Genomic DNA, 16,493 nt, shown 5'->3' on the forward strand with positions numbered 1-16,493 from the left:
TATAAATATGATAATAAGAGATGAAAAGAGTATCATCTAATTTTTTACCTTCATAAAAGAGGCATTGAAACCTGGGAAGAGACCCTGATTTGAACCCAACTAAAAGTTTGAGGTCCCTTATAATATTCGTATATCTCACCCAAAAGAATCAAAGAGTATCAAAATACATCGAAAAGGATTCTTGCATATGCAGCCCTATTGAAACAGAGCTTCTGCATCAACCAGGGTATTTGGCAAAGGTGCTTGCTCCGCAGCCACAACCTTTTGCATCATAACCTCAACCTCGCCATTACAGGGATGTTGCTCGGTAGTCATGGCTTTTCTCCCATTTGTGAGCAAACCCTCGACAGGGAGAGCTCCAACAATTACGCTAACATTTTCGTTGGATTTATTACCTTACATTTTCGTTGGATTTATTACCTTCAGCGCCAGTGATAGTACTATCTACAGCAGGTAGTGAAGAAGTGTTATGGTTCTCTCCCTCAACAGGAGCCGAATGCTCCTCTGAAATGGTAGTATTTGTAGTGTCTCCGCGAAGATTACGATGCGGTTCCATTCATTACAAATTACCTTTCAACTTTCCAAAGTGTTTTATATTCACAGAACTAAAATTCTTAAACACTAACCCTAAAGCTGACAAACGGCCTTAGAAGTTAGAAGTTAGAACACACTTACTTTGAAACGAGTAAATCTTGTTGCAACATTTTTTCTATTTTCACAACCTCGTAATATTCTCGTTGTGGAAAAAGCATATCGTCGTTCGCCATGGACGCATGCACGACCTTCCGTAAATTGCGAGACATCTCCACCGAGAATTGTGTTTCAAGACAGAGGTGGCAATGATGGAGTATGTTAAGAGTTAGTTGTCATCATAATTGTAGGTACTAAATTGTCAAGATAAATCAGGAATTTTATATTTGCATAATAAATAAATAATTTTTGAAATACAGATGTCAACTTTAAATAGTAATATATTTTTTTTTTTTCAGAGAGAAAATCATCATAGATTATATTAGGAAAATATAAAGTTCTGAATACATACAAAGAGACCGTCTCATCCTGGAACAGAGTTCAGAAAAGATCGAGCAGCAGATTATACAGATACCCCACATAGGAGAAGAAAAAACTATGACAGTCCAGATAGCTTACAGATTTTTCATTTTAGAAGCAATAAAACATCTTCCATAATGCATAGAGATAATATCAAAAATGAAGACTCCCACAAAAAGCCGAGAAAAACAATGAAGGCCAGATAAACAGATTTAAAGAAACCATAGGCCGGAGTTATCCAGAAGGGTCGAGATATGCCGATATGTGAAACAGAATGGAGGCAAGGGGCACCCTGGAATCTTGAAAGATATGTGCATTCCTCCATTTCCACAAAAACCAGCATGCAAGGATAAATAAGGTTCGCCAAGATGGACGTTGTTCGCTCCACCATTTGAAACCATCCTGTACAGATGAGAAAAACCGGTGAGGAAAACCATAAGACAAAGACAGTTCATACCAGATATGAGTAGTTGAAGCGCATTGAAAGAACATATGAGCATTTGTTTCAGCCGCAAACTGACACATAGGACATCTGCCCGGACCCTGCCATCCCTTCCTTTGAAGGACCTCCCATGTAAGATTCCTGTTTGAAAAAACCAACCATGAAAATAAAATCATTTTGAGCGGACATGTCGCTTTCCAAAACCTAGGAGGAAAGATCGTATCGGAGTGAGACGGAAGGCCTGTTGACATTGCTGTATATAAGTCCTTTACACGTATAGGCTGAGAAGAATTCTGCAGAGACCACGCCAGCACATCCATTGAACCAGATCGCTTGATTCCTTTGCCGGTAAGATTTTGAACAACAGACAACCATATGGGCCGCAATGAAAGAGGCAAAGATAAATCGTCCCCGTCCATCCATACTGGAGATGAGAAAGACCAAGATTTTATCAACTTGTTCCACGTAAAAATGCCCTTTGAGTGGAAAAAGGAGATCAGTCCAGGAGAGAGCAATGATTCCAAACCATTTACAATTGAGTCAATACCGATAAAGATGCTTGAGCCCGAAAAAAATCTCCACCTTAAGTTTCCCATGAAAAAAAACTGAATTTTCCTGAAACTTTGCCAGATAGCTGATCCTCTTTTAATGCCCAGAGATTTTCTTCTGTACCAGAAAACCATGCTCCTGCCTTTTAGATATTTTTGATTGATGACTTTGCTCCACGGACCCTCACCATAGATGCCTCTGTGAAGAGATTTGCATAGAAGGGCTTTTCCAAAAGTTCTCATGTGCATAAGGCCCCATCCGCCCGCCTTCTTCGATCTTGAGATAGAATCCATCTTTACTAAATGGAACTTGGACTGATAAGATCTTCCACCCCATAAAAAATTGGCAGCTAAAGAAACCATTTTGCTTATAACAGAAGCAGGAAGAAGATATAGGTGGGCCCAATAAACCGCCAATTGAGATAGAACCGCCTGCACCAAGATGAACCTGCCCGCCAAAGATAGGAATCTCATCTCCCAGCTTGATATTTTTTTGTAGAAGCGATCTATCAGCCATTGCCAGTCCTGTTTGCGATTTCCTTTTGCTTTCAGGATAAAACCCAAATATTTAAAGCCCTCCTTAATCGATGCCTGGTTGATGCCGAACAGTGCTGCAATCCATTGAACTATCTCCAGATTAGACTCATTGTGATACAGCAGAGATTTGTCCCTGTTTATGACCATGCCGGATGCAGACTGAAACTTTTGAAAGATCTCGTTTAGGCAGTACCATGTTGACTTACATAGCATGGCGAAAATGAGAATATCATCAACAAAAAGATTATGGGATAGGAATATATCCTTGCAGATCTTTATCGGCCTGCATCTTCGATCAGTCACAGCTTTATTGATCTGAGTGCTGAGAGAGTTCATCATAGCTATCAATTTTATATGATTTCTTTAAATTTATATTTATTTTATTTTTTATTTTTATAAAAAATGTCCACAGGGTCTTGCGGTTCAATTCTCAACGATATTGGACATGATGAAAATGTAGTCCCACCAAGATTACAAAAAAAATCAATCGAAAAAATTATAATTTCAAAAAATTAAAAGATAATTTAATTTTTATAAAATTAACTTTAATATAGAAATTTATAAAAAACTTACTATTTTTTTTTGACAAAAATTAAAAACAATATAACTTGACCTCAAAGGAAATATTTTATTAAGAAAATACTTTCAATAGTAATCAGGTAGAAGAAATACTTTCCATAGTAATCACGTAAGAAAAGCTTTTCCCAGACGTTTTGAACCATCGAGTGTGTTCATTGTCATGACAATATGAAGAGACAGATCATGTCACGACATTATATAGAGAAATGAAGAGACCATTAAAAAAGTTAATGGTTATAATAAAACATTAGTTTTTGAAAAATAATATTTTAATAACTATCATTAATTACTAAGATCAAATTATATTAAATAAAATCTACTATTAAATTATGGTTGGGGATATAGTTAAATAAATAAATTAAAAATAAAAATAAAAATTCAAAGCCAAACATAAAATTAAGAGTTAAGGCCCTCAAAAAAATTAATGGAGTCAAGACCTTAGTATATATATATATATATATATATGAAAATCAATGACATAATCAAAATAATAAAATTTCAACAACGTAATTAAAAATAATCAAAATTAGTAAAAACTTTTGAATTATTTTTTTTCAAAGTCAAACATAAATCAAAGAGATAAAGCCCTACAAATAATTAAAGGATCCTCAGAAAAATCAATGAAATAATCAAAATAATTATTTTTTTATGAAAATAATAAAAAAATAGTAAAAAATTATGAATAACTCATTAAAAATATATATATAAAGTAGTTAAAATAACTAAATAAAGAAGTAAAATAGGAAATAATGAAACATATATATAAAAATACACAATCAAAATAAGAGAAAAAAAGAAATATAAATTCAATTAAGATAAAATTAAAATAAATTAGGAAGACAAGACTGAGACCCAACATTTGTTAATTTTCCAACCATCGTCTCTATTCAAATTATTGGGCATTCTTTCGATTTATAGGGCTTCCTTGAATTTTCGATGATGGAAATGACTAATCTTAGCAACAACCTAGGCCTCCTCAATGCAGATGTGATGCTTAGTTTTTTCTGCATGTTTTTCCAAAGCCGAGGAGCGGGTCATGCCATGTTTGATGTCAACGGAGTGCTCATGAATCCTTTGATTAATTGAGTGACCAGGCTCACCTATGTCGGGAGTCCCACAAGATCAAGGGATAACGTAAACACCTTTCATATGTTTAGGGCCCACCGAGGCTTTTACAGATCTTAGGGAGCTTTGGATGGTATTTAGAGGCCTAAAGGTTGAAGGAACCTTATGCTTCTTTAAGATCTTCGCAATCTTGTTAGTGGTCCCTTGGATAAATGGGAGATGCACCCCTAAAAATCGATCCTTGGGTTCTTTTTTAATCTTAGGACATTTTTCGGCCTTGAGGAAAGCCTTAGTACATTGGTGCCTACTATACCCATTATTATAGAAAACACTTAGGAGATGAGATTTCTCATCATTAAGATGGTTTTCATCAGAAACTCTTAAAGCTCTAGTCGTTAAAGTGTTGAGAACACCAAGCTTTTGAGTTGGGAAGTGATGATATTTAGCATGAAGATATTGCTCCGTGTGAGTTTTCTTTTGAAAGACTTGATGAGAAAAAGAGTCATCATCCTTCCTTGAAAGGAGGATGTCGAGGAAAGGAAGACTACCATTGCTCTCATATTCCATGGTGAACTTTATGGAACTAGACTGATTGTTAAGATGAAGGAAAAAAAAGTTTCAACTTTTCCTTACCATGGGACCAGATGACACAAATGTCATCCACAAACCTCTTCCACATCTTAGGAAGAAGTCGAGCAAAGGACATGGCCTTTGATTCAAAGTCCTCCATGAATAGATTAGCCACCATAGGGGAGAGGGGGGAACCAATGGCAACAACACAAGTTTGTTCATAGAATTTCCCATCAAAAGAGAAGAAAGTAGGGGTGAGACAAATACCAACTAAACTAGCCGTATCAGGATCCATAATATGCTTGATGACTTCAATGGACTCATTGATAGGGATATTGGTATAGAGGGAGACCACATCGAAACTCAAAGTTTGTCATCAGGATCCAATTTTATACCCTTTAACTCATTGATAAATGAGGAGGAGTCCTTGACAAAGGATTATGTATGGCCAACAAGGGGTTTAAGCTTTTGGGTTAAATATTTAGCCAGAAGATAGGTCGGCCCTCCTATAGTGTTGATAATGGATCTCAAGGGAGCCCCTTCCTTATGAATCTTTGGAAGGCCATAGATTATGGGGTTAAGAGGGCTACTTTCAATAAGCTTATGATTAAAAGAGCTAACTTACTAGATTTTATAGCAAGAGCCACACTTTTGGAGATATTCTTTAAAGGATCTTTATTAAGTTTCTTATATCTCTTGCTATTACAAAGGTGGTCCAACATTTTTTTTTGATAATCCTCTTTATCTAGAATAGCCACTGCACCACCCTTTTCAGTTTTGAGAACAACAACATCCTTGTTATTGCGACTTGAGAACATCAAACTCAAGTTTGCTAATGTTAATTATTTTTAATTACATTATTAAAATTTTATTATTTTGATTATGTTATTATTTTTCCAAAAAAATAAAAAGAAAGAAAAATATACTAATAAAAGTTTCATCTCCACCTAAATAAAAATATTATATATATTAAAATATAGAACATTAACGTATATTAAACCAAAAAATTATATCACGAAAGTGTGACAAATTTAACACTGATTAAACCATATTTAATGAATATGCCAAACCAAAACTGGTGAAAACATTTTAATGAATATTAATTATCGTGATCGGCTTGATGAAAGTTAAGCATACCGATGTTGTATAGCCATACTTTATGGAGTATTTGAGTACCACCACCGTCTTTTCACAATACAATTCAACTCCATTGAAATATCATACAAATACACATGGCAATGCTTATAACTAGCTTTACTTTTCTTATTAAGTGGGGCGAATGGTATGTCACGGACACATCATTTAGTATCAGCGTCAAATTACATAATATGCTATTTTAATTTTATAAACCAACCCGCTAAGCTGCCATTTATTATTGAGTAGTTATCATGTAGCAATTAGTCCACTGCTTTGGCTCACGATGAATTTGCATACTTAGCCTTGTAATCACTCCAAAGCTCATCCACAGATTTGCCAGTGAGATCGTTGAAGAATCCCACGTCCCATCCATCGCGCAGTTTCGAATTCATCTTCGCAACGAAACCAGAAGCAACGGTGTCACAGTACTGGAGAAAGTAGGCAGTCACATCGTAGCCCTGGTCCCACTTGTCACCGCTGCCAGGCTTAACCCAGTGTGATGGGGCAAAGCCCGCAGTGAGGCGAACATAATCCGCAATGCCTTCGATCAGCCCTGACGGCGCGTTGCCGTTGCCGTTCCACTGCCAGACGTGGGTCATCTCGTGGTACAGAACGCCTGTGATCTCAGTCTTTACGTCGCCCTGGTAACTGGCAACGTACTCCGCTCTCAAGTGGATTTGGTCGTTGCTCGTGTAGGCCACGATTCCGCTGTCGCTGATGCTTTCTACAAACAGAGTGACCGTCTGCACGTTCTTCCTGTCGGCCGACGATTGCTGGGCGAAGGTTTGCCAGATGAATTGGGTGGCGGCGTCCAGTATCTGGAGGGCGTTTGTCCTTCCTATCTCGTTGTCGAATCTCTTCCCGCCGTCGCTACTCTCGACTGAATTGGTGACCACGTAGTCCACCGCGTGGGTGCCTCCCACGGCCAGTGCCACAAGGAGTAGAGCAACACATTTTGCCGCTGCCATTTCCAGCGAGAACAACATTCAGCCAAATCAAATCCTGAATGAGTAAAGTTTGGGGGAGGACTTGATTTCTATGTAGAAGGGATGGAGAAGAAGAGGTTTATATAGAGCGAAGGAAAGAAGAATATGCAGAGTTGTACACGCAATTTGCAATGCAACTCCTAATATGGGGTCAATATGCAGAGTTGTGCACGCAAACGCAAGTGGACTGGACGAAGCAATGACTTTGATTTCGTATACAGAGGTTTTAAACTTTTGACCTTTTGCTTTAATAAAAGAAGGTAATTTATGTCATTAGTCATTAAGTATTTTGGGTTTACAGATGAGCCAAAACTACAAATCCCATTATTGACATTGATTTGTTCTGATGTGTTAAGTCTATAATCTAGATAGACTGAATTGTAACGGAAGTCCATACAAACAAATTAATGAATATGAGTTTGGATATAAATTTTTTGACATTTTTCTTTAATAAAAGAAGGTAATTTATGTCATTAGTCGTGAGCCAAAACAACAAATCTCATTATTGACATTGGTTTGTTCGGATGTGTGAAGTCTATAATCTAGATAGACTGAATTGTAATGGAAGTCCATACAAACAAACTATTGAAGATGACTTTGAATATAAAGTCGTTGTGTGAAGTCTATAATATAGATAGACTGAATTGTAATGGAAGTCCATACAAACAAACTAATGAAGATGACTTTGAATATAAGGTCGTTGTGTGGATGATGTTAAGTTAATTAGGTTAAACTTGGAGTTTAATACGAATTTATTGTTTACCCATTGCATGATTAATTTTAAAAAATGGTAATATCGAACTGTCTCTATGAAAGGGAAATATTCTATAGATATCGAAGTGTCTCTATGAAACGAAAGGGAAATATTCTATAATTTTGATGGGTCAATATTCAGAGTTGTACACGCACACGCAAGTGGACTGGACGAAGCAATGACTTTGATTTCGTATACACAGGTTCTAAATAAACTTTTGACCTTTTGCTTTAATAAAAGAAGGTAATTTATGTCATTAGTCATTAAGTATTTTGGGTTTACAGATGAGCCAAGACTACAAATCCCATTATTGACATTGGTTTGTTCTGATGTGTTAAGTCTATAATCTAGATAGACTGAATTGTAATGGAAGTCCATACAAACAAACTATTGAAGATGACTTTGAATATAAAGTCGTTGTGTGAAGTCTATAATCTAGATAGACTGAATTGTAATGGAAGTCCATACAAACAAATTAATGAAGATGACCTTGAATATAAGGTCGTTGTGTGGATCATGTTAAGTTAATTAGCTTAAACTTGGAGTTTAATACGAATTTATTGTTTACCCATTGCACGATTAATTTTCAGAAATGGTAATATTGAAGTGTCTCTATGAAAGGAAAATATTCTATATATTTATGGTATGTTTTTAATTAGATATGAATTTTCTTTATTTCGTTGAAAATTTTCATATTAATTATCAACGGTATGAAATTATTTATTAATTACCACATAGTTTAAATAACAAAAATAATTTTTTCTTTCTTATGTGTAGAGAGGATAGCAACATCTCCATATCAATTACCACAAATATCATATCACAAAGATAAATTTCTAAAAATACAATTTTCTTTTTTCTTTTCTCTTACAAAATTAAATCATTTCTATGTTCAAAGGTAAACCTTTCTTCAAATGTAAATTTCAATAAATTTCAAACCTTCCTTTCATACCATATTATTTCCTTCTTTGTAAATAGGTTTCTTTATCAAGCTATATATGTTTAGGTACTTAGAAAGCGTGACTATCATAAGTATAGAGAGATTCAAATTATGAAGATGTAGATCCTACAAATATATTTATTAGAGAAATAGAAGAACTATTGCACTAAATGGTACAAACATCAAGCTAGAATAAATTTCCCACATAAACACCTTTAGCAAGAACCAAATTTTGTTGGTCCACCTTACACCCTTTTCCATTGAGAACAACTGATACGTTTACATGATTAAATATTCTTATTCAAAATAAGTTTTGTGATGAACTTAGAATGTGCAAAACTACATTTCTCATGTTCATTCTATCATCATAGAATTTGATGAAGACTCTATCTTGACAAGCTATGCTAAAAGGAGAGTCATAATTGACATATACCATCCAACCACCATACATCTCATAGATTGAAAATCAATGCCAATGGGAAGCCATATGGAAGGAACCTTCAAATTTTATCAACCACGCACATTAGCTTCAATGGATTATCAAAGTTGCAACAAAATAATCTCCACCATCCTCATAAGAAGATTTTTCAAAATCTTCATCTATATCATTCTTTTCCATCTTATTATTATTTTTCATTACCATGCAATCTCTTCTGAAATGCCCATCTTTCCTTAGTTCCAACATCTTTTCTTGAAAATTCTAGGAGGCTTATGTCTCCCATAGTATTTTTATCTTCAATTTTCTCTCTCACCTTTATCATTCTATCTTCCATGAATAATGTATTCCCCATTAGTGGATTGAAGGAATTTTCACACTACAATGCCTTTGATTGTTAATTTTAGGGCTAGATTGTTCTCTATTATAGATAGTCACATTTTTTAACTTTTTCAACAATTTACACATTACATTCACCTCATATAATCAAAATAAATTATATAGAGAGAACAATAACATCAACAATGCAGTGAAATGATAAGGAACAATAGAAGAAAAATAGACACAATAGAGACACGAGGATTTTGGTCGGAGACTGGGGCAAAACCCCAGAAGGGGGAAATCCCATAATTAAATCTTCTTCTTCTTAGGTATTCATCAAATTTTCAGTTTAGATACAAAGTAAAATAATAATGAGACACATGTCTTTAAATAATAATATCATAGACCTCTTAGGGCCAACCCAAGATCATGTAAGATCCTTATGATATTATAGCTAGCAAATATATCAAAGAGGCAATCACGGGACCTCCATAAAAAAATTGATAGTAAGGTTTCCACCACATTGTTGGGCCTCCTAAGTAGGTATAACTCAAGGCCCATATAGCCATCCTTCGACATACATTTACCTCTCTCTTTACATTTGATGACACCTTTTTGGACTATAATGTGTTCTTTAGGGAGATTAAGGAATATTTATCATATCTTGTGGCCTAACATGTTAAATATGCAAGAAAAAAGTATGTATTGTGCATAAGTACATTGGAGACCAGTTGGAGGAAATGTAAGAGGCTCATTCTCTACATTAACTCACCAAAAACACTGTTGGATATTGGGAAATTACTACACCTAGTGGCTACAAGGATCGCAAGAGACTAGACCCACTTTTATAGGGATGTTGGAGGAAAGCAACCCTCCTTCCAACAAGGTTGTTCCGTCATTGTATAAATAAAGGATCCAAAGAGCATATCAGGATTTGACTTTTAGGAGGAGAATAATGACTGTTAGATATAGGAGCTTGTTACTTGTCATTTCAATTCCCATATCATGTATTTGAATACTTTTTGAACTCAAAGAAAACCATTTTATTGCCTTCAATTTGAGTGTGTTCTAGAGGGATGATTTACATTGGGTTAGGTCCCAACCCATGCACTCTTGTCTCTCTCCCTTGTACATTTGTGTTATACATTTTCTCTTCTGCACTTAGTTTAAAAATGTTTCCTTTTTGAGATTTTCTTATGTCAAAAAGTTTCCTTTGTAGATTTGTCAATAATTACTCTTGGAAAGTGTGGCTATAGACTTTGTAATGGAAAGAATAAAAATATAGTTTCTCTCTTAATGAAATAGTTACATCTTTGTTAAAATTCAACTCATCTTTTCCTTTACAATTTAATTCTCTGCAATTAGTCATTTTGACATTCTTTAGAGTTTGAATGTTTTTCTAGTTGAATGACCCTCGTGTGTGCAGGTGATACTACTGGCTTACAGGGAAAATAACCATCATTTTCATTTGAAGCCCTACCATTATCACCCTCCTTCCATTCTCATTCATCCTTCTTCACAGTATACACTTAGAAATTACATCACAAAATTGTTAGAGGCTATTGTTTACATTTTTCCCCTTATGCAAGATGGGATTCTAATGACTACTAAGCTTGGCAAGGACTCCCATACCCTTTTCCAACCTTTGACCATCTTTTATCAACTTCATATCACTTTTTAAGCCTCTGTAATGCTCTTGGATTCAATCCTATAGTGGTAGAAGACAATCATCACTACAACAAAAAAGGTCATTGGTGAGGGTCATGCCTGTGACAGACCTTTAATGTCTGTCACCAATACTGCATATGGTGGCGGTCCTTGAAAAAGTGTTTTTGTAAGTGCATATAGTGATGGTCCTTTAAGGTTTGCCACAAAAGCCATTTTTAGTGAGACTTTCGGTGAGGGTTGTTAAAGGTTCATCACTAATTCTCTCTTTGCTGACACTTCGAATGACGATCTTTTATTGACCCTCACCAATTCCCTTTTTGGTTACTTTTGGTGACTGTCAAAAAATGTTCATCGTCATTAATCATCCCAATTAGTTTTTGATGACGCGATGTGCATGCTACTATATGTTTTGTCAAAAGATAATGATTTAAAACCATTATTGTGGAGTATTTTTCATTATGTGTCTAAGGCCATAGTGGTTAGAGTTAATCAATTTGTTAAGAAGTAATTAGTGTGTATCATTTGCCTCAAGTATTGAGAATATAATTTTCCTATGAGTCAACACATGATTCATCTCTATTAGGTTTATTATTTAACAAATCCCCTTTAGATAAAGTTCCACTAGTGTATGGAGGAACTATATTATTTAATACATAATCAAACTCTATCAATTCTATTAATGAGAGAGACCTAACACTCCTCAACACTCTTGGCACATATTATCATGTTTTGGCACACACTAACATTACTTGGCACCTCGCATGTCTTGGAACATATTTGTACCTAGAACATATTGCCATGACTAGAACACCCAAGAACATTTTGGTAGGCCCTATCATAGCATAACACTCTCTTAGCATGTGTTGGAATGCCCTATAGTCCCTTGCATGCCTTGGAACCCTTTGGCATGCATTAACATACATTAGCACTTGGCATGTATTAGAACCTATTAGTATTGTGCCTAAAATGCCCCTTTTGAAAAAGATAAAGTCCTGACTTATTGGCCCTCTTATGTGTTCATTTCCTTGCATTTTATCTTGGTTCTTCCTTATGTTTCCTTGAAACTCCTTGACACATATTGGCATACCCTGGGACGCTGTAGATCCTAGCATGCCTTAGCATCTGTAATGTGTTGGCATGCCTCGGCACTATTTGGCACATGTTAACACACACTGGAACTCCCTAATACACTTTAACGCTTCTTGACATGCCTTGTTATTCCCTAGCATGCCTTACCAATGCTTAGCATACCTTGTCACTCCCTCCTTGGCATGCTAGCTAAAACTCATTGAAACTCCCTTACACACTCTCATATTCATTCACTTCCATGCATTTTGACCTAGTTTTCCCTTATGTGTCCCTAGTACTCCCTAACACTCCTCAACATGCATTAGCACTCTTTGGCACACCTTAGCACTCTTTGACATGCCCTGCCACTTTATAACATGTATATCACTCCCTAGCACACATTGGAACTTGGCACGTGTTTGCTCTTGGCAAGTCTTAGCATGTCTAGCATTCATTGAGATGCCTTGGTATGCTTTAGCATTGTTTAATATTAAAGTTATTTGAGATCAGATATTGGAAAGTCGATGAGACGTAACAGAGGAATATTTGGCACCTAGAATGAATTAACACTTGGTACTTGGCACCTAGTGTTAGTGTGCCTAACATGACCCTCTTGGAAAAGGTAAATTGATGACTTATTAATCCTTTTATGCGTTCAGTTCCTTGATGTTTAACTTATTTCTCCTTTTTGTTTCCTTGACAATCCCTGACACGTATTGTGACACCCTTGCACATCTTGGCATGCCTTAACATTTGGCACATCTTAGCATATTTGACATGCCTTCGCCCTATCTGACACATGTTAGCATTCCCTAGCACGCCTTCACATTCACACCCTCACAACTAGCATTACATTTTTTCATGACTTGGGAACCAAATCAAGTCCTTAGCTACTACAGTTCATGTGACATTGGACCGCTTCAGTTACAATAACTTGACCAGTTGAACCTATTACAAGGAGATTGTGCCTTTTTCACCTAAGATCTACCTATAAATTACCTTAGGCCACTCATTTTCAAGCTCAATGTGTTCCACTTAAGAACTTACCAAGATAAGGATCACATTTAGCCTTGGCCATAAAACAACTAAGAAACAATATAGCTTACACAGAGAATATTTCACATGTATTTCCAGTTCATATAAACAATAGAGCATTGACTAAGAGTTTACAAGAACAATAAGATGCGCAAGACACACATGATACAAGCTGACACAAGCCGAGTTCCCAAAAAATTATACACAACAATGTACAATATGCAATTATCTAAAATAGTTTAAAACATGAGAATTTGGCCAAAATCTGCTATATGTCATATAAAAATAATAGCTAAAGGAAAAGAAGTGTTGTACTTAGCACAAAGTCTCCCTTTGTCTAAAACTACTATGTCAATCCCCTTATTGCAACCGTAGGATTTCCTCTTGTAAATCCTATTATGAACTTCTCCTAACACACTTCATCCTTGGCACACTTGAATTCACTAACACTCCCTGTCACACACTTGTATTTGTTCATTTCCATGCATTTTGACCTAGTTCTTCCTTGTGATGCCTCGCCACTCCCTAACACTCCTCAACATGCATTGATACTATCCAACATGTGTTAGCGTGCCTTTACATTCCTTGTCATTCCCTGACCCTCCCTAGCTATCATGCCCTCACAATTACCCTTACTTTGCAACTTAAGAACCCAACCAAGTCCTCACTTGACTACAAGCCCTTGAACAAGTTACGATTACTACAACTAGACTATGTTGTTGAATTGTGTAGCTTGGGAGGTACTCCACAAGCCTAGTGAGATAGGTTTGTGTGAGTTTGGATGGCTTTGTGGGAAAATAATGTTGGAATTATGATGCATGTGTTGTACTTGATGGCAACCCACTCATAGAAGAACATCTCACTTATATACATCTATAGAAGAGATAAATAGAGAAAACAGGGCATATCAGACAAGAAGAGCCAAGAGGAGACAAGAGGAGCCATTTACATATGTTTATATCAAAAAGAAGCAGTTATTGGGAGCCATTGAGCCATTGGGAGCTTATCAGAGCAATAGAGGCTTTTTCTCATATATATGCATGCTAAATCATTATCGGGAGTGATCAGGCCACATATGCATGTATTAACGTTATCGGGAGGTGTTTGGGTGCTTAAAACCCATATATGTATTCATTATCACTATCGGGAGCTATCGGGCTTACTAAAACCCATATATATGCATTATATCCCCTTTCGGCGGTTACATGAATAATATAATTGCGGCATCGAAGTTTCGGCATATCGCATATCAATTATATATATATATATATATATATATATATGTTTCGGCATATCGGTGCAATGGTGTTTCGGCTGTGTGACCCGGAAGCATATCGCAATGGACCCGATGGTGGCATTAACTCTGGCTTATAATAATATCGCATCCGCAGTTCTGCATATATGTGCGTTAGACTTCGTTGAAACCTCCGATTGTGATCGGACCTGATGGTGTCATCAAACATGGCTTATAATAATATCACATCCGCAGTTCGGCGTATATGCGCGTCGGGGGTCTGGCTATGTGACTTTGGTGAAACCTCTGATTGGGAGCGGACCCGATGAAGGCATCAAAACATGGTTTATAAAAATATCGCGTCCGCAGTATATCGGAATACATAAAGGGTCGCCCACCCCGATCCTCCGATTGCGATAAGAGGGGTTGGACCCGATGAAGGAATTAAAAGCATTTCATATTAAATCGCATCCGCGGTGTTCGCCCATCTTATAATAGCCTCCCACTTCAAATCGCCGATAGAAATAAGGATTGGACCCGATATATTATTAGTTTGGATGCATTAAGCTAAAAGTACGCCTTTTGTGGTTTGGACCATTTTCATCGTTTTCCCGCTTAAGCCTATTCTTAAGAAGATCGGTCAAAAACAGTTGCGCCTCAGGTTTTCGGATCCTATGGTTTCGATTCATGGTTTTATCAAATGCGTGATTATATAAAGAGAAATGGGATCCGGTGGCAAAGTATCGATGATGAATTGAAGATCTTAAGAAAGTTGTGCAGCCGCAGACACGCAAAAAGACAGAAGTCTCTTCGGGTGTGGAGAATCACTATTCAGGAGGTGATGTGGGAGTGGTCACCCACAGGTTCCTTTTAACAAAGCTGCAATCATTTCTTATATATGCTCTAGCCGCTTCTACTGTTTACTAAAGGGTTCTAAGTGCGCAATATTAAGTTTTTTCTTGTTTAGCCTTCGGGTGTGTAGCAGTATGTAAATCCTCTGTTTGGGTCTTAATATCAGCCTTCGTTGACTAAATCGGGTGATAACCGTCATGTATATGGATTTGATGCTTGGGTAACTAGATCTAATTGCGATCATACATACTATCCTTGTAAAGTGTATTGATCTGGTGATTGGGTGATTCAAAAGAATTATGTGCTTCAATGATATTAAAGGGTCCAGTATGAAAATTGGATGAAACGTGGCCCTTGAACAAAGTAGGGGGTTGTAGCTCCCTTCCAGGAAAGACTGGAAATCAAGAGAGAGTTGTAGCTCTCTGCAGGTTGCAGCCTGCGTACTGGTAAATGACTGCACCAGTACAAAATCATTGTAAAAGAAGTTTTCTAATTGAAAGAAGATAGAGACATATTGCAGCAGGTGGTTTTCACCCACATTGGGTTTCCACCTTATATCTGGTGCTCTTTGGTGTGACTATCTATTTTTCTTGTTCATGCACATTATTTTATGGTACTGACATACAAAGTAACGATCAATATCTGAAGAATAATTCAAAGTATAAATAAGGAAGATATATTGAAAAGAATTTGATAATACTGATTCACCCCCCCCCCCTCTCAGTATTATTTCCAACAATTGGTATCAGAACGAGGTCCTTCTGAAGAAGCTTGATCGCTTGAAGGAAGATCTATCATCATGAGAAACTACGAAAGGGAAGCATCAATCAGGCCACCGATTTTTGATGGGACTAACTTCGTATATTGGAAGGTAAGAGTTGCTGCCTATCTTCAATCTCTTGGTACTGATGTCTGGGATATCATAGATACAGGGTACACATTTCCTTCAGCTACTCCTACAGATCCGGCTGAAAAGAAGAAATATGAAACAAATGCTAAAGCAGTTAATACTCTGTTGAATTCGTGAAAGTTATGCAATATAGATCCGCAAAAGAAATATGGGACAAGATTGTTTTGAGCTACGAAGGAGATGAACAGGTAAAACGTGCAAAACTTCAAACTCTCAGGATTCAGTATGAGAATCTCAGAATGTATAATGATGAAAGTGTGGCTAACTATTTCCTTCGGGTAGATGAGATTGTTAATTGCATGAAAAACTTGGGTGAAGAAATAAAAGAGGCTGTCGTGGTTGAAAAAGTCCTAAGATCATT

General features: G+C 36.4%; 1 protein-coding gene across 1 annotated transcript; it reads right to left on the bottom strand.

Annotated features, from left to right (window-relative positions):
- Positions 1-6,020: 6,020 nt before the first annotated feature.
- On the bottom strand, positions 6,021-6,988 carry LOC149216544 (uncharacterized). Its single transcript, XM_089391232.1, has one exon. The coding sequence runs from the start codon at positions 6,912-6,914 to the stop codon at positions 6,207-6,209; it is 708 nt and encodes a 235-aa protein (XP_089247358.1). The 5' UTR covers positions 6,915-6,988; the 3' UTR covers positions 6,021-6,206.
- Between the last annotated feature and the right edge of the window lie 9,505 nt (positions 6,989-16,493).

Source organism: Pinus tabuliformis, chromosome 1_1, assembly GCF_031772625.1.
Source record: "Pinus tabuliformis cultivar Carrire ecotype Pingquan chromosome 1_1, CPIR1, whole genome shotgun sequence".
Lineage (NCBI taxonomy): Eukaryota > Viridiplantae > Streptophyta > Pinopsida > Pinales > Pinaceae > Pinus > Pinus tabuliformis.

Bases quoted from the DNA above. Each gene is read 5' to 3' on its own strand.
- LOC149216544 (XM_089391232.1), bottom strand. From the start codon at position 6,914: ATGTTGTTCTCGCTGGAAATGGCAGCGGCAAAATGTGTTGCTCTACTC.